The sequence below is a fragment of the Podarcis melisellensis genome, assembly GCF_964234715.1.
Source record: "Podarcis melisellensis genome assembly, chromosome: 17".
In the NCBI taxonomy this organism is placed as follows: domain Eukaryota; kingdom Metazoa; phylum Chordata; class Lepidosauria; order Squamata; family Lacertidae; genus Podarcis; species Podarcis melisellensis.
This window is the reverse complement of record NC_138534.1, coordinates 5,838,345-5,864,706: the sequence shown is the minus strand read 5'-3', so window position 1 is coordinate 5,864,706 and position 26,362 is coordinate 5,838,345. Positions and strand designations below refer to the sequence as shown.

Here is a 26,362-nt window from a genome sequence, read left to right as displayed (position 1 = left end):
CTGTTGGAAGGAAAAGCTGGCTCTGGTACTTTTAAACAACTGCACAACAGGAAGAAATCCAACAAGTAACCTAAAGTGCAATTATATAAATTACTTGGAAGAAGTTTATTCCATGTAAACAGATTCAGCTTTTCTTGGTAATGATTTTTATTTTAGAAAAGAATTTCCCCATCTTGACTTTTAACACAGGTCCACATTTTCTATCTGTGCTGTTTTAGTGTGCATCAACTTATAATATGTTGTCTACCAACTGTTCACTCCTTCGTCTCATCACATCTCTGCCTGTGAGCCTCTAGGGCAGTGTTTTTCAACCACTGTTCCGTGGCACACTAGTGTGCCGCGAGATGTTGCCTGGTGTGCCGTGGGAAAAATTTGATTCCTATTCAAGAGAATTACTTGAATAGGAATCAATATAGGCACAGAGTTAAATTTTTTAACATTTTCTAATGGTGGTGTGCCTCGTGATTTTTTTCATGAAACAAGTGTGCCTTTGCCCAAAAAAGGTTGAAAAACACTGCTCTAGGGCTGGAAACCTGCTGGTTTCTTTCCAACACCATTATTTCTGTCTGGGCAGACCAGGCACACCAAAGCAGCTCTGAATGAAATCAGCAAGCAGCACTGCTTTATTTAGATTTCCATTCCTTTATCACATCAGCTTTAAAACAAAGAGAGACAAAAGTGCCTGAGGCCTCAAAGAAAAAGGGCCATTTGAGTTGAATGATTACACATTAAGAGGGGATCAAAAGTGGAAAGAGGTTGCATACATATATGAGACAGAAATGTTTTAAATAAGACGGACCTGTTCAAGCACATAGCACTATGAATGCCACATCTCATGAGAGGGAGGGAGATTGTGGGATGGGGGAGAGATTGAACTCCAAAGGCTGCGACAGCCTCGCTTCTTGCCACCCAATCTACTTGCTGTTCCTTTTCAGTTCATTTGTAAATTGGGTTGGCTGGAGGGGACTCCCTGACCCCACTGGACCCCATTTGGAGTCAGCAAAGCTATGAAGAAGAATGAAGCAAACTTGTCCCAGAGGCATAAGCATACGCTGGACTCTGAACGTAGGCTGGACATTATTAAAGGCTTCAAGATCTACAAAAGAGAGGCTGGGTTAACAAGAAAGCAGCTCGTATGCTTCCATTCTCTCAGCAGGTGAACACAAATTTAAGCTTCCAATTTAAGCTTTGAAAATATACAGGATAAACAAAACATTTTGGTGTTGCTGGGAGAAAATCAAAATGGCACTCTACCTCCTATTTGTTGAAAGGGGAACACAATCCACTGAGATTTTTTCTCATGAAAGCCACACAGAAGTCCAATTCAATACCCCATCTCTTGTAATCCCAAATCTTCTGCCTATGAACATTATTGGATACCCTTATATCTTGAATTTTCACTCAAATAATTTTGAACAAGGCGTTTCTTCTGCTGAAGCTCTTTGAATAACTTTGTTCAGGGCTGGTGGGAAGCCTGTATAAATTATCCCACAAAAAATAAAAACCAGGCCAAACGTGTAGTGGGAATCTGGCACAAACAGTCCTCAAAGCCAGACAGCCGTCCCTCAACACCTTTGCGTCTGTGCACACATCCCAGCCCAAAACTAAAATAACCCCCGCCAAAAAGCTTGCAAAATAAATAAGCAACACACAACTAATATGAAGGCAGAGTAAAAGCACACACTTATAAATATAACACAGAGCAACAAGTTTGGATAAGGTAGAAGTCTTGTTCCAATGGAATCTGACCATCAGCACCAAGTGCAGCAAGAAGGCTCCAAAGGTGGAATAACGGAAAACGGAGTTTACGTCACAGCCTGTGAAACTTCTGCTTGGCTTCCAATGCCAGGAAGAGGCAAGGTACAATGAAAGCAGAAATTAGGGGAGTGAGAGATGGAGCTTAGAAACGTACCGTACCCCTGTGATAAGCAAGACTGCCCCCTAGTGGATTATCAGAAGCAGAGATACAGCCATACATGCTGTATATCATCACTACCCTTTATTAATGAAGGAACTTCTCCTGTGCAGACTTCATGGATGCTAACAGGAGCTGCACACAAAAAAGAGATCCTGGTTATTTTAGTTAGGAAAGCTTCCCAGTGGACTACAACCCATGGGTCAGGTCTTTCTTCCACGGGGCAGCTGCCGCATGGCAAGATTCCTTTGCTAGAGGCACACAGAGGGAACAGGAGGGGTGCCTGGTGGTGGCAGAAGTAGGGGAGGAGGGAGAGAAGAGCGAGGAGGAACAGGGGCTCAGACAAGTGTGGCAAGGGGTCGTCTCCCAATTCCCAAAGCAAGTAATATCCAAGCACACCTTAAAGCTACAAGTCATGCTAATTAAGCAACTTCCCCTTGTTAATAAACCAATCACGTTTCCAATGTCAGTTAAAACCATTATATTATTCAGGTAGTTGATTCAGTTCCTCATGGTGCAGTATTTGGGGGGGGGGGGAGTGAGGCAGGCAGAGGAAGACAATCATCCTAAAACCACCAGACTTTGAGGACTACAATCCTGAAAGGAAGTTTTCTGAGCATGGCCAAAAGGTCGGGAGCTGATGTGCATCCTGTCCGCAATGTAAAGGGGAACTATGTATCTTGATTATAATGTAGGGACATCCTGGAAGTTAAATAACCAAGGAGACCTGGTTCAGACACAGTGACTCCAACAGCATCATGTAGGAAGCAAGCCACCATATTGGGGGATGTGTGTGTGTCTATGAAGCACCTTTTGCAAGCCAAGCTAGACACTCTGCATTCATCCAGAATAAACTTCTTTTAAAAAACAGGACAATATGGGACCTATGTAATGGATATAGCTCCAAAACTGGTTATTCTACCTTTCCTTGACCTCTGTTCTCAATAGGACTTATGCCTTCTGATTAATTGTCTTCACCTCTACTGCCATCTGCCATCAGTGTCAGTACGGAAGGAGTTGGTGAAAGGGGTGCAGAGAGCTGTACAGACCTCCTCCAATGTAGCTTCATTGTTTTAAACTAAGCTACAGCTCCTTCTAGTGGACATTTCATTAATTCATTCATTCATTCATTAAAAGAATGAGCTCATGCCTTTAAAAAAATATAGATAGATAGGACTTGCAGTTCTGCATCTCGCCCCCCCAAATTAAGTACAGGTGCCTCTGTGGCACTAAGTTATCTGAAGTCCCTTTTAATTAGCCCTGCTTTGATTTTCTCTTATTGACTTTGATGGTTCTCAGTTTGTTAAAATTCACCTAACTCCAACCAATCCAGAAAGGAAGCTGCTTAAGACCTCACTGCTGATGGCAAGCCTCATTTGTGGCCCCTGCCGATTTCTGCTCTCGGCCTGCAGAGATTTAAAAGCCCATGTTAGTACAAAGGCTGCTCTGGCTAGAAAAGATGTGATGGCCTGGGACGCTTCACCTCATTCCCACCTTCCAGTATATCCTTTTTCTAAGCCAAAATTTTTCTAGTCTGGAGCAGGAATTTAATGTAGTGTTATGGCAAACGTTCAGTTTGTTGGACAGAATGACCCCTCTCTTCTACCCCTCCTGACCCCTCAGAGCAAATTTAAGGGGGTGTGGAGGAGGGAATGGGAAGCCCTGTTGTGCTGGCAGATGTCCTTATGCAGGTTTCCACAGGTTAGTTGAAACCCACCCTGGGGATTTAAGCCACAGATAGCTGTGAATTAAGGCAGGCAAATGAACACATGGAGGAATGGGGGGGGGGCAGAACAGGGCACACTGTGGCACCCCCAACATTAAGAGAGAGGGGGGAGGGGGAGTCTCAAAATAATTTGCCACTGAATCTAGGAATTGCACATCTAAAATTGAACCCTAACACTGGAGTTAAAACAAATGAATGGCCTTTCCAATGGCCTTAGGGACACGGTTGAGCCCATTTTGCTCATCTGAAGCAGAGTGAGCCAACAACAATGTACCTTTTGGCCGGAAAAGTGGTGCTACTGACTGAACAGTATTCAACACAGTCTACTTTTTGTCCTACCTACGGCATCTCCCACCCAGTCTGTTCCAAGACAGAAAGGTAGCAGCACAGCCTATTCAGGTATCAACCCTCAATAATCAAACAGTTTTAATACAGGGTCACAAGTGATTTGGTTTCCAGTTTAACCTAGAAACAGCAAGAATGGAGATTCAAGAATCAAAACACTTTTTCTCTATCAAGAGGCAAACACTACTACCATTTGCTACTATTTGACTTCAGATTAATGCATTAAGATTAGAAGCAGCTTGAGTTCTCTCTGTCTAATGATACAGAATCTGTTGCTACATGTTCCAGCGCAATCCTGCCCTGCAAGCTAAAGATGCATAGAGAAACAATTGTTAAGAATTTGGCAACCTGCGTTTAAATAAGAAAGCCAGTTAAAGAGACTGGAAACAAAACCCACCTGACCAGGCAATGGCTGTTTTTACAGCAAGCAAATCTTGGATGATACATCAGCTGAAGAGAACGCTAGTTAAGAGAAAGTGTGTGAGCCAGACACTAGGTATTACTTACCCAAGAGCAAGATCTATAAGGGCACTGTGGCATCAAGACCCCATTCAACTCTCCCAATCCACTCTTTTACTAGATAGACTCTTGACTCCCCATGAGTATTTAATTCACAAAAGACCACTGAGATGGCCCAATTTAAAAAAAGGACAACCTGTTCGGATTAAAAATCGGCCAGTAAGGGCAATGGGGTGTTACAAGTCCACTTTTAAACACACCAAGCATATTTTTTCCAAGGCTGCGAGTTCAGTTCTTAAAAAGCGCTTTCAAGCTAAAACAGAAAGGCAATACTAGAGGAATGAACAAAATTATAGAGAAAATAAAGTGCTTTTAAAAAACCCAAATGGGCAAAAACATTTGAATAACTCAGCATAAAAGGCAAGTTTTTGCAGAGAGGCGTATGTGCAGGGAAATTAAGGTCACGTCAAGATTCAGCATTTAAAAATGCCTTTGGCAAACCTGCCCAGAACGGAAGAGACCAGGTTACAGAAGGGTCAGAAATCAATCTGGATTGCTTTGTGACCAACATTCTAAGGGGGACATTAGTAAGTGGGTAGATAAGAGGGGGAAATGCATGTCAAGTATTGACTAGGAGGAGGGAAAGGGGCTAACAGAGTGTAAAACCTGGCTGCTCCAGGGTAGATCTTCCTAGGAAGATAATTAGCACTTGGAAGGGTAGGAGGCACAGGAGATAGATGGAACATCTCTGCCAAGATATTTGCACAAAGAGATAGATAAAAACAGAGTACATTTGACACAGAAGGTGTATTGAGTGGGACAATCCAACCTAGCCGCTCCAGGCCACCTCCCATGAAGCTGAGACCAAGCCGGATTACTCATTGTTCACCCTTCCACATCAGTGCTTGCACCATAATGGCAGCAGGGAACCAGTCCCCACATGTCAAGAGAAGAAAAGGGGTGGGGTGTGGGGTCACAACGCGGCAGGAGATTCAGCCGCTGCCTCATCACCCTCTTCAGAGTCCCAGACTTCAGACTGCAGGTAGTTGGCAAAGAGGGCCTTGGCGCGATGAAGGATCTTGTTCAGGTTGTGACGACGGACCAAGCGGTCAAAATGCATGGCCAGCTCATTGTAGTCCATGTTGTTCTTGATGATATGGTCTCGGTGCTCCAGGAGGATGGCGAGGCACAGGAAGAGCACAAAGGGGTTGCCTCTGCCAAACTCCTGCGGGGGTGGCAGGCTGACTGCAGCAACAGGAGAAGGAGCAGAGGTTCCACGGGAGGGAGAGGAAGGGGTGTGAACCACAGAGTCCCCCTTCTCCTCATCCGACTGGCTTTCCTCATTGCCGTTGGTTGAGGAGGAGGCTGAGTCTCGAGAGGGTGGAGTCAAGGCCCGAAGGGATGGAGCAGAAAAGGACTTGGCCACGTTAGTTGTCTGGATCAACGGATCCTGCTCATTGCTACAGTCGTCGTCCTCTTCTACTGAGCGCTGAAATCTGGGCGATGGGTCATCCTCTGAGCTGTCCTCATTATGAGTGCTGTAATACTTGAACTCCCCAAAGCTAGACTGTTTCACTAGTGTCTTTTCATCAGAAACTGCCCCTTGGCAGGGTTGGTCCCCAGCTGCCTCAAAGCTGCAAGCTGGACGCAACATGTGTCTCCTTCGAACAGGCTGGCTGCTGTCTCCGGGCCTGGCCGGCGGGCCCACCAACTCCACTTCCTTCTCAGGAGGGTCGGGCGGAAAGGAGCTCCAGGTGACCTCCAGCATGCGCAAGGCATCCTCAAAGGCAAACTCACGCTTGAGTTCCAGCAGCAGCCAGCGATAGCAGAAGAAGAGGTCATCGGCGCCCCGGGAGAGGAGGTAGGAGTAGAACTCTGGGTCTGAATGGCGGAGGAGAAGCTTGAGGTGGGAGAACTTCACCGACATGACTTCACCATCCACCTGGAAATTGCCCTCCAGGCGTTTCATGATGCCGCAGAAGCAGATGAAGGCGTGAGCTTCGTTGTCCATGACAGCCAGAATGGGGGAGGCGATGTCACTCATGCCCTGGCAATAGGAGATTTGTGGGTGGGTGACGGCATAGGTGGTCAAGAGGTCGTGCAGGGCTGTCATGTGGGGGTTGTCATCTGAGCCTGCGTAGTAGGGATGGGTGCGATCTGTTCGCAGAACGTCCTTCAGCACGTTGCTGCGAATGAAGTCCAGGTCCTCGGGGCTGGCGCGAGCTTCCCACTCCCCCTTCAGCTGCTCGTACTCCCGAGTCTTCCGCTTCATGTAATCCATGCGCTCCTGACCCGTCAACCCATCAGGATAGACATTTAACAAGTATCGCCAAACCACCTGTGGGAAACAGGGAGGATGACTCAACACCGGAACAGCTTTTCCCATCAATGGCAACAAGCTGAAGGATCAGTTACAGGAAGACACCCGCCCTCAGAGCAGCGGACATGCATCCATGCCCAGACAAATGGCCTCAGAGTGGGAGCAAAGGGAAAGAAGCCTTGCCCTGGCCCCCTTAACCACATGCCTGTCTCTCGAGGCAGAAAACTGACCTCCAGAATCCCCATCCCCACCTTGCGTAGAGAGGGCTCAACTCCACCGTGGAAAATTCGGAGACGCAGCTCTGCAGGTCTTGTCAGCTGCCCTTCATGGTTCAGGTACGTGTGGAACTCGGAGTCGCTCAGCGGGGGCTTGAAAGGTTTGACGTCCTCACCATAGGACCAGCTGAGTGCTTGTTGGACCTTAGACAAGGTCCTGCCCACCTGCCAGTTGACAAAAGTAAAGCTGAGGTCAGAAAGTAACCTGTGCATAACCATGCTCAAAAGAAAGAACTTGTAAGTTCTACAACATGAGCTCAGTAACTTAGAACACAAAGGTAAGAGAACGGGCAACCTGCCTCAGACATTGTATATATGTATGTAGTTACATCTTAGCTTTAGGGTCACCTCTGTAGCTTAGGAGAGGGAGTTAATCTTCTGAGCAAAAAAAGCTGGATCTTTTGTGGTTCATGAATAGAGCTAGACTGGAAGAGAATGGAAGTTAGAACTGGTTTCTCTCCTCTGCCTCTTTCCATCCAAGGAGTTAAAAAGCACCTCCTGGATATTTGTTTGTGGAATATCACATCATGAAAATCAAAAGAATCATCCTCTTATGGCTTACCTGGGAGATGATGGACTGCGTGAAGGGCAGGGCGGCTGCTGCCAGAGACCGCTTCTCCACCAGCAGCAGGTCGGTACTGATCACATCCTTGGGGCTGATGATGTCCCAGTCTTCTAGCAGGGGGCCTAAGAGAATATGGCAATGACATGAGTCAACTCCTCAAGCCCTGTACCTGCCATTCCCTCACCACCACCCAGCATAATTTCACAGGATCAAATCTCACTGCATGTTGAGAAGTGCTACAGAAAGGACACAAACAAAATAATCATGCTGTGCATACCTCACTTTAAAAAGAAAAAAAAGAGCATAAAGCAAAGTGGAGTTCCATGATCTATATAACAAAGTATTAACATTTACACATTCTTGATTTTTTTACATAATTCTGCTTCTGTCATGAAGGGTCAATTCTGCTTCTGGTGGATAATAATCCAGCATAATCACATGCTTGAAAACAACAATATGTATCAAAAAGCCCTAGAAATTTGCTTTGAAAAGAAGGATGGGTTACAGGGGACTGGATTCTACAGTCAGTACCAAATTCTGCACTCGCGTGTTGCAAACACAGAATCCACAAAGTCTGAAAAAAAAGTTTGGGCTGCTTTGCATGCCACCCATAAACGGGAGTGATCAAACTGCACTCTATAAAAAGGCAACAGGGAGTTCTAAAGTAAACTGAGAAATATACAATAGCAAGAGTTGGAAAGGTATGGGGGGGGGACATAGTCAACCCCCCCCCTTCAGCCCTAAGATTTTTTCCCCTCAAGAGTCTCCAGTAAATTTGATGCTTCATTTTGTACCTAAATCAACATCAAGTGATTCAAATCATTCCTTTCTTTACAGCAGCAATCAGATAACATTTCTACAAGAGTAAACAACACTGGCAGAGAAGACAAAAGAACTGAATTCCTTGGACATGGCCATAGCATAAGGAGCCAAGTGAGGACTTGAGATGGGACCAAGGGGTGCAAGGACTGGAACCAGGACTCCCAGCTCTCTTGTTCAGTGTGTGTGTGTGTGTGTGTGTGTGTGTGTGTGTGTGTGTGTTACTTACTATCCTCTGAGGGCTTGATGTCTATCTTGAGCTGCAAGTAAGGCTTGGAGGCTCCAGCAAAGGCCATGCCCAGATCCCAATCTGACATCAATGACAAATATGATTCTTGGCCTTGCTTATCTCGGCCCAGATAGCTGATGGCAAAATTCTTCTTCCTAAAGTGAGTAAAGACAGACATGTTCATATTCTTTCCCCGCATTTAAAACAAGACACCTCTTTTGTTTAATGGAACCTGCATGGCTGTTATTCTGATGTTGTTTAGAAAACAACAATATGCAGTCACATTTGCTGAATATGTTTAATTCATTGCAGGTAGACATGGTACATACATGCAGTGGAGCAAATATATGTGCCTTCATCATTCACAACTGTACAAGAAGCATGCATGCTGCATCCCACACCAAAACAAGATCTATTACATGTAAAGTGGTTTTCAGGACAAAGTTTCCAACTGTCTGTGTAGCAGACAGGCTGTCCAGCTTTATATACATGTGATGAAATCAGGTCTGGCTTGCCCAGGACGTAACAGCTAAATCCCATCCAGAGTTAGCACCTTGTTGTGCTAATATCTGGGGGTTTTCTGCAAGGGAACCTATCTCAGTCTTTGCATGAGGTAATTGTTTAGTTCTCACAAGCAAAGAGGATGTAGTAAAATGATTTGTTGGATATTACCATGTGTTTTTTTAATTATGATTTTACTGTAACTCTAATTCACTACTGAAAACAGAAGCTGTTAAGAATAATGAAGGTAAAGATTGTTCATGTTTATTTGAAATGAAATAAGGCTGGTGATTCAAAGTTTAACCACTCTCCTCTCCTTACTTATGAGGAGATCCCTTGGTATGAGAGGCTCTCCTCTGAACATGGGATCAAATCCATAGCTCTCAGAAGATTTGATGTCAGAACCGGGAAAGGAATGCAAGGCTTCCTGTTCTCATGTCACTCATGTCCCTTCAAACCGCATTCCCCTCCTAGATATGAAAACAGAAGCTCCATCTCACAGCTCCACCTTCACTGACCTCCTGTTTTCATTTAGTGGTAAAGTAGCATGGGAGCTAAAAGTCGGGGCCACCCAGTTCCACATTTTCTATCCTCTTCCCAGACTCACCCATTTAGGTCAAATGCCCTGATGAGGATGTGCTGCAATACATCCAGTGAGGTGATCTGTGGATCCACAGCAAAGGTACGGAACTCAGGTTGCAAGAAGCCTTCACATTTCTGAAAGGATTACAAAAAGTAAGCAGGAGCAAAGAACCAACCCTATAACTTGAGACAGCAGAGATCCAGTGATTGAGAGGTTGGGGAAAACAAGTTCAAAATGCCATCCAACTATAATCTCTTCATTTCCCTATTGACAAAAATAAAAAGCTTGTCTCCACCAGCAACACACTCTGTTTTTCTACCACAATGATACTAAGTTCTAAGGGGTCGTTCTTCCCACAGTGAAAACAGCCCTTTAAATGCTAACTATATATATCAAACACATAAGCCTGATATTTTACAGACCAAAGAACAGATCCTTCCCCTAGGATAACCCTAACAAGAGAGGAACAACGAATGGTTCTATTGTTAGTGTATTAATACACAAAGGGGATAGTTCACTGACCATGAACTGATGCAATTCCATTTACATCAATGGAGTTACACCAAGCTAAGTGCTTGGTGATCTCTCTCACAAAAGTAGGCCTTCTGAAGTATATCGGTCGGGGCAACTTGCTTCTTATCAACCTAGACTTTATCAAGGGGCAAATTCAGCTCTTTTACATCAGATTTACTACTGGAAAGATTACTAGTGGGAAAGGTAGATCTCATACACAGGTGTGTTTCTCAATATTTTGTAACCAGGGATACTGGGGGCCAAACATGTGAGCTGAAACTTACAAAATACTTGAGCTATTGCTCAGCTATTGCAGTATCTACATAGCTACAAGGTTGGCAATAATCCTTCAACGTCGCACAAAAGCAAAAGGGTCCAAAATGGCTTTTGGCTACTTCCATATACAATGTCATATTTTCACGCTAAGAGAAACAATGGAGTGAGTAGATCTTAATGCAGTCTGGAGTATGGTCCAGATTATATTAATTACAGAAGGTTTACAGCCACAGAGACATAGTCCTACCCATGTCTGATGGGTGGTGTACAAATAATAAATTTATTATTATTAGCAAAACAGTGGCTTCCAATTAAAAAACTAACTGCACAACCCTAAGAATATTACTTTGATAATCCCACTGAATCAATCAACATACTTCCAAGGTGAGTAAACAAACTTTACAAGGAAACAAGCCAGTCAACTCAGTTGAACCTATCCCCAAGCATTCTTACATCAGTCTGCCAAAATAACACTTCTGACTAGTATAAAACCAAATACAGCGGTACTTCAGTTCTCAAATGAAATCCGTTCCAAAAGCCCATTTGGCTTAAGAAACGTTCGAAAACCGAGGTGCAGCTTCCCATTGAAGAATTTCGTGCACTCAGCAGAAGCCGCGTCACATGTTCGGGTTCTGAAAAATGTTCAAAAACAGAAACATTTATTTCTGGGTTTTGGGCGTTTGAGAACCAAAACATATGACGATGGAGGTGTTCAGGAACCGAGGTTCCACTGCACTAATTACATTCCTAACAGAAAAATTTGAGAGGAGAAATAGTTGGCCAAAATGTAATCTAAATATCTATATACTGTCAAAGTAACAGGTGCTAGAAACCTGACAAGAGAAGCAGGTGCAGCTACTGCAAACTGGACAATCTGAGTATTAAATATGTGTTTTATAGATCAGTGTGTTATAGATTATCTGTATCTGAAGGAGAGTGCATCACACGAAAGCTCATACCAAAAACTACTCAGTTGGTCTCTAAGGTGCTACATTAGAATTTTTAAACCCTTTTGGAAAGATTCCTTTAAAGACTTTCTTTTCTTAGATCATATAACTTTTTTGAAGACTTGATTCTTTTAAGGGAGTTTTTAGGTTTTTAAGAAGAGTCTTTTTAACTATCTTCTAAAAGAACTGTTTTAATTTATTTCGACTATGGCAGACCAACACGGCTACCTACTTGAATATAGATTAGTACAACCATTAGGGACAAAATCATAGAATTGCCGAGTCGGGAGAAACCCAAGAGTTATCAAGTTGTCCTTATTTTGGAAAGTGTGTAACTGAAGGCATTCTTCTTGTGAAGAAGAAATAATCTCCAAACCTGTAAGAGGTTGGGTATAGTGAATAAACAATTGTGAACTCGTTCTCTTTCTTCTTCTACGAAATGAAATACAGTTCCTTTACAACATTATTTTACACTCATAGATTGTCTGCAGCTACTATTAAATTTAGTAAAGTTTCTTAGAGTAATAAAGCACTAAGAAATGTGAATTCCCATTGCACGCTGAGAGCAAGTTAATCTCTTTCTCCACAACTAAGTTCCTAAACTGTCACTAATAACTGTGTAAAAGAGTCAACACACTACTTGTTATTTGTATCCACCAAGGAGGCCACTCACAATTTGACAGCAATGAGCAGTAAGTACATCAAGTTGAAAGAAAGCGGCCCTAACCTTTCGAGAACTAGAAGTATGGCTACTATAAACAACTGTTTGGTGTGAGGTCTGCATTGAAGCAATGACTTTGTGCAAGACAGTAAGTTCAAAGGCTGAGCAGAAATTTGCCCCTGCTCAGCTCTAGCCCAGGAGTGGGAAACGTGTGGCCCTTTAGCAATGCCATGGTCCAGCATGGCCAGTGGCCATGGGTGATGGGGGTCGTAGTTCAGCAGCATACCTGAAAAACCGCTTTCTTCCCTTAGAGATCCTCCTAGGCATTAAGATGGGCAGAGGGAAGTCTTTGGGTAGTTCCACTGCATAGTTGTCAACCTTTCCTTTTTTTGCAGGAAATTCCCTTATTCCAGCGCTGTTTCCCACTGCTATCCCGGATTGTTAGATATCCTGTAGACTGTCCCCGGGACAGGTGAGGCTGCTGATCCCTTATTTTCAAGGCTCCCCGGGACAGGTGAGGCTGCTGATCCCTTACAGTGGTACCTCGGGTTACATATGCTTCAGGTTACAGACTCCTCTAACTCATAAATAGTACCTTGGGTTAAGAACTTTGCTTAGGATGAGAACAGAAATCGTGTTCCGGCGGCAGCAGGAAGCCCCGTTAGCTAAAGTGGTGCTTCAGGTTAAGAACAGTTTCAGGTTAAGAATGGACCTCCGGAACGAATTAAGTACTTAACCCGAGGTACTACTGTATTTTCAAATCTGAAAGTTGACAGCTATGTTCCACTGCCCTCAGAGGTTCAGCAGGTAGGTGGCCCTGGAGTTTTTTCTCTGCGGCAGCCCCGAAGAGGTGCAATTCCCTCCCCGCAGAGGTGCACCTGGCACCTTCATTTTGGAGCTTTCGTGAAATGCTGAAGGCACACACCTATGTTTAGGAACCTCATTATGCTCTGTCTTACCCTCTGCTTTTGCCACTCCATCTTTAAATCTCCGCAGCCCACCCTAGGACCAGGTGGCTGAAAGGGCAAGCGAGGAACCTAACTGTAAACCAAATCCCAGCCGTCGGAGGGCCGTAGGTTTCCCACGCTGCTCTAACCGCTACGTGGCACTGCCTGCCGTATCCCTCCTGAAACAAAGGGCGGCTCCTTTCAGGTCTCCGTCCCACAACCCGCCTCAATACGAAACACGGTTCCCTCCGCCGGCCCCTGTGACATCAGCCGCCCTTCCCCCCGCCCCCGAGTCCCCTCAGGCCGCTCACCTTGACCCGCACGCGGACCACCTCGTGCTCCTCCTCCTCAGGCGCCCCGGCCCCGCCCCCTCCCGGCGCCCCCGCCGCCGCCGCCATCCCGGCGGCCCCTCCACCTTCTGGCGTGTGAGGGCGGGGGGAGGAGGCGCCTCGCGCCGGGGCCGTTGCAGCCCCCTCCCCCTCCACGTCACGCGCCCGGCGGGGGGGGGGAGGAGGGGGAAGAGGGCCCCGCGCCGTCAGCCGCCTCGCTCCGCCGGGACTCCCGCGTCAGGCAGGCGGGGGGCAGGCGGACGGAGAGGCGCCGCTTCCATCACGTGACCTTCCCCCCCCCGCGCCGGCTACTTCCGCCCCGTCCGGCGCTGACGTCACCGCCGCGGCCTTAAAGGCGCAGAGCGCGAAGCTTCCTCAGGTGTTTTATTTAAGCCCGTGTCCGCGAGGAAGGAGGAGGCGGCGGCTCAACTCCTCCGCCTCTGCCGGGTTTTTTTGCGCGGGTTTCCCGCTCTTTCTGTGCTTTAATCGCCTGAGGAACTGAAATGCGCAAGGTGGCGAGGGAAGGGTTAAGGGTAGCGGCTCTCGCGAACGAAACAAAAGGGGGAGGAAATGAGAGGACCAACCAATCAGCAAAGGGGCCGTGACGAGCAACATCCGGGTCAAACGGAAACTAGTGCACGGCAATAGCCTTGTGTGAAGGGCAACAACATCCGGGTCACCCAGAGTCCACGTTCGATTGGATGCAGCAGCTGCATCCGGATCGAACAGGGACGCGCGTCCGAGCCATAGATACAAAAAAAGGAGAGAGGTGCCTACGTAGGGCCCCTCACTCCGGCTTCTGTGTTGCGGAAGCATCTTGCGCCACGGGGCTGGCCAAACACGTAGGGGGGGCGTGCCGTTTTGTTCATTGAAGCCAATGGGAAAGGGAGCCGTACCGGTGACGTCACAATAGCGCGCTTGGGATAACGGACGGGCCTTTATTGCACCAGGATTAGTCTGTGATCATAGAATCTTAAAGAGTTGGAAAGGACCCCGAGGGTCATTTAGTCCAACCCCCTGCAAGGAATCTCAACTAAAGCATCCATGACAGGTGGCCGTCCAATCTCTGCTTAAAAACCTCCTTCGGAGGATGTAACAACACAATGTTGATGTATTTATTTATGAAAATATGTATATACTACCGTATCTTCAAGATACATCACATCGATTTACAACGACGTAAAAACAAGCAACGAACGAATAAAAAATAGGATATATTAGAAGCAAGCCAGCAGGGTTGTGTGGGTTGTAATCTTAATTGCCTATGAGGCATCTAATCATAAGCCTGCATTTTTATCAAAGCTTATATATTAATCAGGATCTGTATTTTAAAATGAGCTTAAAGATTTTCAAATGTTTCATGCCAGGCAAACCAGCTGCCTAAAGAACCTTGGCAAGCTGTTTTTCCTCCTAGACAAGGGGGGGCCCCTGATTTATAGCAGAAAACAATTCTCAAAGTCGTAAAAAGGGAATTACAGGCTGAGAGCAGGACACTGACCTTGCATGTTGCAAAGTACTAAATTAAGGGTGGGTAAATAGTAAAATAACACCATGTGCCTCCCATTAAAACTTGAGCCATATTTTCCTAAGGTTGAAAGGCCAAGAGCAATGGAGAAGCATCTAGCTGGCAGAAAGAAAGAGAGCATTTTTGGGAAGTCTTTTCTAAAGCTGTTTCTTTCTTAAACTGAGATCCTTTTAAGATTTCTTTTCCTTTTAAAAGGCTACCTATGATAATGTATAAAATATATTAGCTTAAATGTAATTATGCAAAGGATTTAAGAAATGCTAGATTCTTATTTCATATAGTTGTAAGAGTTGTAACTATCCTGAAATTAAGTCAGCCACCAGCCCAGCCCCCCTGCCAGACAGGAGACGCCATCGAGCACTCCTGATATATAGTTGTCAGGCCTTTGTTTAAAAGACCTCCAAAAGAAGGAGATCTTTCAATGATGATGTGAACTCAAGATCCTTGAAGATAAAAATTTAAGATTAACCATCTGTTTTGGAAGGCAATAGGGCAAGGAGGGCAAGAGGTGAGCTGGTAATTAAGATTCCTTGTTGAGACACATGTAAGATATATTACTACTTATTTGTCATTTATAGATATAAGAATATATAGCTCTTTGTGTCCCATAAAAGGCAATAGGAAATGGGTGTATCTTTTGTGGTTGGTTCTAGCAAACAGCCAATAGGAATTTCAACCAGGCTGATTGGACAGAGGCAGCCACAGGAGGAGCAAGGGGGCTGGATTAAGGAAATATAAGTGCTGGCCAGAATGGCAGGAGGCCAGGCCAGAGCTTGGTAACCATATACCACTGTGCCTCTCATTTATTTGTCTGACAAATAAATTATTATTTTAATTTCTCTATTGCTGCGTTGAATATTTCATTCCAGCTAAGCGTTAACCACAAGCAGGGTGCTACACCTACAGAGGCCTGGCAGAACAGAAAGGCTTTTAGCAGGCGTTTAAAAGGTGGCACAGAAAAATGTTTTTTACCCCACCTTTGGTGAGGGACGCAAGGCAGCTTACAAATAAAATAAGAGCATTAATAGAATTAAAACTCTCTCTATTCTGTTATGCAAGATAACATCATGACAAGCAAGAGACCATGATTGCATCTGCTGTCCACTGGGAGGCTTTCAGCAGCTGGGACTCAGAGCTGGCTCTTATCATGAGCTACTGGGGCAGCTGCAGGTCACGTGCCAACACTCCTGAGCCTTGCAAAGGGAGTAGGTAGACAAATGATAAATGCTCTTGGCAAGCATTGAGGCATCTGATCAAGGCCTGTATTTTAAAATGAGCTTAAAGATATATTTGCAAATGTTTGTATGTTTTATGCCAGGCAGAAGACCAGCTGGCTAAGGACTTTGGCAGATGTTTATCCTGCTGGACAAGGGCCCCCCTGATTTATAGCAGGAGCCAAAATTCTCAAAGTTGTAAAAGGGAATTATAGGCTGGGAGCAAAAAGGTTACACTGACCCCACATATTACAGAATACAATCAAGCTGCAAAAGCACTAATTAAGAGTTGGTAAATAGTAGGATTTATTGTTTAACAAAATATAATACCATGTGCCTCCCATTAGAGGCTTTAGCCACATCTTCCTAAGGTTAAAGGGCAAGAGCTAATGGGAAAAGCAGTTGGCCAGGAAAGGGGGGGGGTGTAAACTGAAGAAGTTTTACTTTAAAAAGTTATCTGTGTTAATGTATGAGATTTGTTGGCTTAAATGTAATGATGCAAAGGATTTAGAAAGTAAGAAATGTTAGATTCTTATGTTAGATTCTTATTTCATTGATGGTGTGTGAGAATGTGAACCCAAGATCTCTGTTTAAGACAAAATGTAAGACAGAATGAGCATCTGTTTTAGCCATCTATTTTGGAATGGAGGGGTAACAAGGGCAAAAGGTGATCTGGTAATTAAGGTGCCTTGTTGAGGCAAATGTAAGATATATGGCTACTTGTTTGCCATTTATGGATAGAAGGAAATATAGCTCTTTGTCTCCCATAAAAGGTAATAGGAAATGGGTGTATCTTTTATGATTGGTTCTAGCAAACAGCCAATAGGAATTTCAACCAGGCTGATTGGACAGAGGCAGCCAAAGGAGGAGCAAGGGGGCTGGGTTGAGGAAATATAAGTGCTGGCCATCAGGGCTGGAGCATAGGCAGAGCTTTGGTAACCATATACCACTGTGCCTATCATTTATTTGTCTGACAAATAAATTATTATTTTAATTTCTCTATTGCTGCGTTGAATATTTCATTCCAGCTAAGCGTTAACCACAAGCAGGGTGCTACAGGATAGCCACTATGTCACTTGAAAACAAGTGATACTTCACTCTATCTTTTTAATACCCCTACCAGGGTTCACTGGGACGCGGGTGGCGCTGCGGTCTAATCCACAGAGCCTAGGGCTTTCCGATTGGAAGGTCGGCAGTTCGAATCCCCATAACGGGGTGAGCTCCCGTTGTTCGGTCCTACACCTGCCAACCTAGCAGTTCGAAAGCATGTCAAAGTGCAAGTAATTAAAAAGGTACCTCTCCGATAGGAAGGTAAACAGTGTTTCTGTGCACTGCTCTGGTTCGCCAGAAGCAGCTTAGTCATGTTGGCTATCTGTGCACAAATACCGGCTCCCTCAGTCTATGGAGCGAGATGAGCACGCAACCCCAGAGTCGTCTGCGACTGGACCTAACGGTCAGGGGTACCTTTACCAGGGTTCACCAAGGTTCACCTACTGCACAAGTGTGCACGTGTATTTACATCAGCCTTTCCCCACCTCACGCCTTGCACAATGCCTATCTTCTTTCATCACTGGCCATGCTGGCTTTTAAAGCAGGGTGTTAGCATACTGACTACAGCAGGTTTGCTTTTGGAAAACTCAAAGTTTAATGAACTGCTTTATTTCGCAAAAGATCTGGATGTACTTTATTGTAGAAACGCTCCAACTCAAACCATATTCATTAGCATTAACACTCTGGATAGGGAGTTAAGAGGGGAAGGAGGAACTGCATGTAAACACATGGACATACTAACTACTTTTTTGTGCAGCTATATATCTCTCGATTTCTCCAATTCTATAGTTGGGGCACCTTGCGCAGTCCTGCTGTCTCTCTGTGTCTAATATTCTTTGCCTGACCGTAGCTTTTGCCTGGCCCAAACCTAGACTTAGAAGGGCTTGAGGGGCAAAGCCCAGTTTCCGGAGGGTGTTCAGGACTGCAGTCTGCCAGCCCAACTGGAATTGGTCACAGAGGATCAATGGGGCTATCCCTCGGGGGAGCAGATTCAATGTCAGCCATTTGTAGATTGATGTTAGGCAGATGCTAGCCTCCACTCTCATCATCCCCATTTCCAATCCATGCGTTTGAGACACATCTGGGGACTTGGAGGAGAGCTCTAAGAAGTCTAGATTGAACCCTCTCAAGGGGGGAGAAAGCAGAGGAAGGCGGGTCCAAAAAGGAACCATAGAGGAGTTGTGCCAAAGTTTTGGCCGAATATAATTTTAGAGCTGTGGGGACGAAGAAGCTCCCTTGTGCTCTGAAGAATTTAAGGATACAATTTGTGTTTTTTTTCTGCTGAACTCCTGATGGAGTTTATGTGTGGTTTGTTGGTTCCTGAGGCCTGTACCACCATCCCTGATACCGTATTTTTTGCACCATAACACTAACTTTTTACCTCCTAGAAAGTAAGGGGAAATGTCTGTGCGTGTTATGGAGCGAATGCCTGCGGGTGGCGGGGGGATCTGCTGCAGTCATGAGCAGAGGATCCATGGTTCCCCTTCCTTCCCTCCTCCGTGGTTACAAAGCATGGATCCTCAGGATTTTTGCATTGGGCTACTCTAAACTCACTGTCAGATCACATGTCTGTGGCCACAGCATGAATCATAAAAATCATATATCCACTATTTCGTTTAGAATATTTTTTTTTCTTGTTTTCCTCCTCTAAAAACTATGTGCGTGTTATGGTCTGGTGCGTGTTATAGAGCGAAAAATACGGTACTTATAGTTTGTGAATTGTTCTAATTTATGGCCTTGGAGTTCCCAGCTTCTAAGCTTTGGTTTTTCCCCAAAAGCGAGTATCTTGGTCTTTTGATAGTTGATTTTGAGACGTTCAGATTCACAGTATGCTGCGAGCTTTCTTAGTGCTCTTTAGAGTCCGATCGGGGTTCTAGATAGAATTATCGCATCATCGGCATATAGCAGGACCAAAATATGCCGATTTGCAAGCTTCGGCGGGTGGAGTTCTGAGTCATTGAGTGCAGATACTAAGTTATTTAGATAGAAATTAAATAGTAGAGGGGCCAATAGACAGCCTTGCCTGACTCCTTTGAAGGTTTTTAATGGGTCCGTTAAGTGTCCTAGGCGGCTGCACCTGACTCTAAGAGCCGTGTTTGCGTGCAGTCCCTGAATTAAGAGCAGGAGCCTTCTATCTATATTAGTACCCTGTAGTCTGTCCCAGAGTCTGGTTCTGGAGACTGTATCAAAGGCTGCTTTTAGGTCAACGAAGGCAGCATATAGTGAGGCCTGCCCTCCTGATTTGTATTTGTCGATGAGATGTTGTAACGTTAGACAGTGATCTATCGTGGACCTTCTGGGTCTGAAGCCTGCTTGTTCTAATTACTTATCAAACGCATCCCAAAAGAGAAACAGAAAGAGTGTTGCACCAGAGACTGTTACAAAATGTACATGGAACATAGGTGGTAAAATGCAGCTCTAAAATATGCAGGTAACTGCCTCTCTGCCAAAACTATTTCACAATGTTACTGTGAGGATAATATCAATTAAACCTGCACTCATAACTCTTCCTCTGCCTTTAAAGTAAGTGGAGAAAAGTTACAAATTAACCCTCAGATTGATCAAAGCAAGAATTTAAGTAACAGAACTAGAAAAAGAGCTTCATTACATTTTTCGGTTGGTTTCACCACCTAACCATTTAAGGCAGTGATGGCGAAAATTTGACCGAGTGCCCAAACTGCAACCCAAAACCCACTTATTTATCGTAAAGTGCCAACACGACAATTTAACATGTATATCTCATTTTTTTCTGTGTTTCATGTTTCCTCTTTATGACTGCTGTTGTAATAAATTAACCTTCATAAAAGTTATTACATTACATTCTTCATTAAATTATCTTTCCATTGATATGTAATTTTATGGTATAACTCAGTGCCTTTTTTCTTTTAAAAAAATGTTTATGGGTACTCTCATTGTGACACGAGAAAATCACCGCTGGGGGAAAAAGAAATACAATTCAAATTGGGGGAAATAAATACAGTGGTACCTCAGTTTTCAAACAGCTTTGTTCTCAAACTACTTGGAACTGAACACTTCAAACCTGGAAGTGAGTGTTCCAGTTTTGGAACATTTTTCGGAAGCTAAGGAGCGCCTGACTGCCTTCAGGTGGTGCAGGGTTCTCAGAAGCAGCTTCCAGGCTGCTTCCACCTTCCCCAACCCCAGCAGCTGTTCAGCCTGGCTGCCTTCACGGGTTTGGAGGGGATCTGATGTGGAGGTGGGGGCTCCTTTAAACTTCTTCCTTGAGGGGAGTGCAGCCGGGAACCCCTCAACGGAAATTGTGACGGAGCCTGCACGTCCCCAGCTGAGCAGTCCTGATCCAGCTCCTGTTCCCGTGCAAGCAGCAACGCTGCCTAGCGAAGCAGCCCGATTCCGCTCCTACTTGCCTGACCCTAACCCTTACCCTAACCCAGCCCTCCTTTCCTCCACACTCCTCCTCTACCCCCGGCACAGAAGCTACAGCCCTGCTGGGGCGACAGCATGTGTGCCCTCAGAGAGGGCTCTGAGTGTCCTCTCTGGCACGTGTTCCATAGGTCCACCACTACTGGCCTAGACTGTAAGCCCAAGCACATTCTGGAAATGTCAGTAAAAAACAACTTAATTTTTATATATGTATTTGCATTTCCCACAAGAAATGCAGGCCTGTATATGTGCATTTCTCAGGAGAGTTCTTAAAAAGGAGGTACAGCAGCTAACATCTTGCACACAGGCCATGTTTCACATTCATTGCAACAGGACAGCTACTGAAGTGAAGGCCCAAGACAGGTGTTGATCATCATGTGAGCTGCGCACAGGTGGTCTGAAGCGAGCTACCACCATTCCTGTGGAGCCTCCTTTTATTGAGACAAATATGCAAGCCAGGCAAATACATTTTGGGCTGTGACCTTTATACATCTTTCGTCCCGAGATTGTGGGGTGGTACAAAGCTATTTTGGCACCTGTTCCACAGTGTCATTTTCCCCTTGCACAGTGTATGACGAATGGAGACAAATAGTCTCAGGGACAAAAGGTTACAGGCAGGACACTGCTGACTGCTGAGACCGCAAAAGGTCAGACACAGGGGACAATGTTCCGACAGCCGTGGCTTGTCTGAGGGGGGTTTTTCCCTGCACACCAGGGTTACGCGTGCAGGCAGACTGTGGCTGCCTGCTGGTGGAAAGTGTGCTCCCTCCGGACCCCACTGTCCACTCGGCGATATCCCTACAGGCTACTGAAGAAAAAGTGTCCACAGTGCACGGTTCTCATAGCCTGGAGGGCTGAAATTCTTCTTCAAAGACCTCTACTGTCGCATTCTCATAAGCCACAGGGGGTGTGAGGGGTTCCAGGCGTTCTGCCCGCTCTTCAACACCTTTGACTTCATGGGTACCCAACACAAATCACTGCAGTTTGGGTAGTATGAGTAACCTGAGGCGGAACCCGGACTGTAGATCTGCCTCTGAGGAAGCCGTGTTCCTGGTGCCACTGAAACACTGAACGCCTCGACCACAGTCTCTCTGTGGGCAGGAGGCTCAGTGACCACACTGCACAGAGGGGGCTCCACTGGGGTTGTTCCTGGACTGGATGTGATGGTCCAGGTGGTGGGTCCCAATAAGTAGCCGGTAGTCACCACCTCCTCATATGCTGGTGCCTCATAGACCTCCTTGTCTATGCTGGTAAAAGAGAGGGGAAGTAGTTAAAAACACTAATCCTCATCATAGCTCCATACTTCCACAAAGGAGGATTATCTGTGCTATCAACAAACAAGGCATAATAACTACCATATTCAAGCAATGGGATCATCAGGTGCATTCTGATATCTGGCCCCCACAATCGCAGGCCTCATCTGCACCATGCATTTAAAATACTATAATACCAGATGTGTGTGGTGTAAATAATAAAATTAGTATGATTATTAAACAGCAAGGGCTTCCCCCAAAATAATTCTGGGAACTGTAACTTTCCAAAAAAAGCTCTTATGGGACTTCTACTCCTTTCACCAGAGCTACAGTTCCCAAAGTTCTCTGTGGAGAAGAAGAAGAAAAGAGGAGTTTGGATTTGATATCCCGCTTTATCACTACCCGAAGGACTCTCAAAGCGGCTAACAATCTCTTTTCCCTTCTTCCCTCAAAACAAACACCCTGTGAGGTGAGTGAGGCTGAGAGACTTCAGAGAAGTGTGACTGGACCAAGGTCACCCAGCAGCTGCATGTGGAGGAGCCAGGAATTGATTATTATTATGTACATGATAAGAAGTGATCCTCTTTCAAACTGCTTCCAGCTCTCCCAAAAAAGACTTTTTATTTCTCTCCAACCGCATTGGTTCAGGGACAGAAATATTTTGGGAGACTTTCAGCAGAAACAGTACCTTCCTGCAGTAGACATGCATTCATGTTTATTTGCTGCACATATCTTCCTCAGCACTTAGTAGATTTGAGATATAGGGCAAAGATAGGCATAACGTGTGTGTTCAGGTAGAGCACTAAACCACGGTTTAGCAGAGCAGGGGCATGTGAGCAGGGTGGGGTGGCAGCTTGAGAGTCTGGGTGTCCTGCAGGCATCCATGTCACCCATCCTGAGCCTGGCCGCCACCTGGACCCACTTCATCTCTGCCCCATCACCAATAACAAAAGGGTGCCATGGCCACTCCACCCCCTTCATGCGCTACAGATGGCTTAACAGAACAAGAAGGAGCCCCATTGAGCCTTGGCCTCTTCCATGCCCTCTCCAGGGCAGCCCCAAATAAGAGATCATAAACACCCACTTCAGATCATAGAATCATAGAGTTGGAAGAGACCACAAGGGCCATCGAGTCCAACCCCACTTTCGCCTGTTGTGTGAACACAGCATAATTAACCCTAACTAGGGTTAGTTGAAACAAGCTAACTTGGTAAACTCTGGCTTGACGTTGGCCTGTTTCAAATTGCCTAGTTCAACTTGCCTAGTTTGAACAACACGGCAAGCTGCGCTTAATCCCTGGCTAAACAGGGATGTGTATCTTCTGTTAAACGCAAGAAATGCTGCTTTTCACTCTGGTGATGCGCAACAGTATAGAGAAGCCAGAGCCAAATTGAAAAAGGGCATTAGGGATGCCAAAGCTATGTACTGCCGGAGGATCGAAAAGCATTTTGAGAGCTCCGACCCTCGTTGAGTATGGCAAGGCCTGCGACAAATTACAGGGCAAAATATTAAAAACGAACTGGCTAGCAGCAGTGCGCACCTGGCTGATCAACTGAATCAATTCTTTAGTCGCTTCGAGACGGGAACTGGAACTACCGTCACTACAGCATTGGCTACCAGCACATCATCAGAAACTATTACTGATAAACAACCATTTTTATTACAGACCTCTGACGTACAACGTGCCTTTCGGAGCATTAACATTAGGAAGGCAGCTGGACCGGATGGAATCATGGGACGAGTTATTAGGGACTGCGCTGCAGAATTAGCTGGTGTATTTACGGACATTTTTAACCTATCCCTGTTGCAGGGTTCTGTCCCTACCTGCCTGAAGACATCGATTATAGTGCCAGTCCCCAAGCAGTCAGTGGTGGTATCTCTCAATGACTACAGACCAATAGCCCTAACATCTGTCGTTATGAAATGTTTTGAGAGATTGGTGCTAGATCATATTAAGGCTGGTCTTCCATCCACTCTAGACCCGTTCCAGTTTGCATACAGAAGAAACAGATCTACTGATGATGCTATTTCCATCGCTGTCCATACTGTACTGAGTCATCTAGAACGACAGGGAACCTACGCAAGGCTGTTGTTTGTTGACTACAGTTCTGCCTTCAATACAATTCTGCCAGACAGGTTATTCCTTAAAATGACCAATTTGGGTATACATCAGAAGATCTGTCTGTGGGTAAGGAATTTCCTGACTGATAGGCCGCAGACAGTGAGAATGGGACCTTACTATTCTTCTACTCTAGTATTAAGCACAGGAGCCCCTCAGGGATGAGTGCTAAGTCCCTTTCTCTATTCCCTGTACACATTTGATTGCACCCCACTGTATAAGTCCAACACAATCATCAAATTTGCGGATGATACAACAGTGGTGGGGCTCATTAGTGAGAACGATGAGACTGCTTATAGGAAAGAAGTACAGGGGTTAATTCAATGGTGTAAAGAAAACAATCTTATGCTTAACACCAAAAAAACCAAAGAACTCATAATTGACTTTAGGAGAAAGAAAAGTGTATTTTTACCATTGCACATAAATGGCGAGGAGGTGGAGAGGGTTGGTAGTTTTAAATACCTGGGCATTTATATCTCTGAGGACCTCTCATGGACTGCAAATATTAATATGGTTGTGAGGAAGGTGCAGGGGAGGTTGTATTTCCTGAGAATGCTCAGGGGACTGAATCTATCTCAGCACCTACTTCTGTCCTATTATCACAGTACCATCGAGAGTGTCTTAACCTATAGTATATTATCGTGGTATGGGAGCAGCTCTGAAATGGATAAAAAAGCTTTACAGAGAATAATTAAAATTTCCCAGAATGTTATTGGGCTCCAACTACCAACCCTGGATGAGATCTTCACGTCTCGCAGCTTGAAGAAGTCACACAATATCCTGAGAGATCCCACCCATCCTGCTCACAACTTCTTTGAACTGTTGCCTTCGGGCAGAAGATATAGGACAATGAAAACACGAACCACACGCCTTCTGAATAGTTTCTATCCAAGAGCTCTGATTGCACTAAATAATGATCTCAGGGCCAGTTGCAAGAAATAGCAAGCAGGGAGTAGGAAGGAATGAGATAGGTTTTAGGCTATGTTATGCCTTTGGCAGGTTGTGTTATATTCTGGATTGTGTTGTGTTTTGTAGATCAGTGTTTCCCAACCTTTTTTGGGCAAAGGCACACTTGTTTCATGAAAAAAATCTCGAGGCACACCACCATGCCAGATGGGGAAAGGTCACTTTTTACTTATGTAAAAAAAAATAAAAAAAATAGTAACAGCATAGAAGGTAATGGTTAGGCTAGCATCCCTCTTCCAAATATGCTAGGTTTTTATTTGCAGGGACTGTTCTACATGGGAAAGCATTCAGTTGCTCCGAAGTTTGGGGGGCCGCGGGGGTGGGCGCGCGTCCCAGGAGGCGGAGGCCAGCCCGGGCTGGGAGCCGCGCCGCAGCCCGGGGGCGGTAGGCGGACCGCGGCTCCTAGGATGTGGAAAGGGGACGGCGGCGCAGGGGGAGGAGACCCGCACGGCTAGGGCAGCGCGCAGGGGGAGGGGAGCGGGCCGGAGGCGGGCGAGGGGGGCCGCGATCCCGCGCGCCGCGAACATGGCCCCCTTCCCCGCGGGCCCCGCCGAGCCCCCCGGCTGCCCCCAACAGACAACCAGGCCTGCAAGCTTCCTCTTCTGACATCGCCCAGGCCCCCACGCAGCCCCCCACCAGCAAAACGCCCAGGAGTTTGAAGGGACCCGAGGGCCACGCAGCCAAGGGGTCTAACTCTGCAGGGAAAAGCTTCCTGTCTTTCCTCTGCCCCCTCCCCACTGGAAAGGGATGGTGGCTGCAGGCTCTGCCCCCCCCCCTTAACATCTGCAAAATGATTAAGGCTGATACATTGTGTTACAGGATTTTATCTAGGTAACTTCCCTGAGCTGTCAAGTTGAAAGGGTACATTCAGGCATAATATTTGCAACATTTAACAACTTTAAATATGTGCCCCCCCTGTAATTTCCATAACAGTTGGAAGGTCAAAAATATAACCTCCTATGACAACTCCTGCAACCCATGAGCTTTCAGACAAAGATCATGCATGGACAAATGTAAAGATCTTTGGAAAGTATTGATCGAAACCACAGTAACAAACGAATCAATGTATCTTCAAGGGAAAGAATAAGTAGATCCATTTGCATATATAGCTCTGTAGGCTTAATTATATTCCATTGCTATTTTGTTATTGCTCGTTTACTCTGCTTCTATTTATTTTTAGTGCGTGTAACCTTTTTATTCCCCCTCCCCCCCCGCCAATTTAACTCCTTGTAATACTCTCAATAAAATATAAGGAAACAAGAAAGGAGATTCCCACAAAACATTAGGAAGGCCTTTCTGGTGGTGAGAGCAGTCAGACAGGGGAAGGGGCTTTTAGGGAGAGGTCGGGGGGGGGCATCTGCCAGGGATGCTTTAGCTGTGAGTCCTGAATTGCTGGGGGTTGGACTGGATGACCTTTGGGTTCCTT

General features: G+C 45.6%; 1 protein-coding gene across 1 annotated transcript; it reads right to left on the bottom strand.

Annotated features, from left to right (window-relative positions):
- Positions 1 to 4,567: 4,567 nt before the first annotated feature.
- On the bottom strand, positions 4,568 to 13,663 carry TBC1D25 (TBC1 domain family member 25). The gene is made up of 6 exons (XM_081894172.1): positions 13,393 to 13,663; positions 9,762 to 9,871; positions 8,654 to 8,808; positions 7,603 to 7,727; positions 7,017 to 7,205; positions 4,568 to 6,783 (listed from the first exon to the last, which is right to left on the bottom strand). Exons 1-6 carry the CDS (start codon positions 13,477 to 13,479, stop codon positions 5,419 to 5,421), a joined length of 2,031 nt encoding a protein of 676 aa, XP_081750298.1. The 5' UTR covers positions 13,480 to 13,663; the 3' UTR covers positions 4,568 to 5,418.
- Positions 13,664 to 26,362: the final 12,699 nt, after the last annotated feature.

Bases quoted from the DNA above. Each gene is read 5' to 3' on its own strand.
- TBC1D25 (XM_081894172.1), bottom strand. From the start codon at position 13,479: ATGGCGGCGGCGGCGGGGGCGCCGGGAGGGGGCGGGGCCGGGGCGCCT. The intron at 8,809-9,761 runs GTGAGTCTGGGA...TACTCACTTTAG, and splicing joins AGGGCATTTGACCTAAATGG to GAAGAAGAATTTTGCCATCA. The intron at 6,784-7,016 runs GTGGGGATGGGG...TGTTTCCCACAG, and splicing joins TTGAGCCCTCTCTACGCAAG to GTGGTTTGGCGATACTTGTT.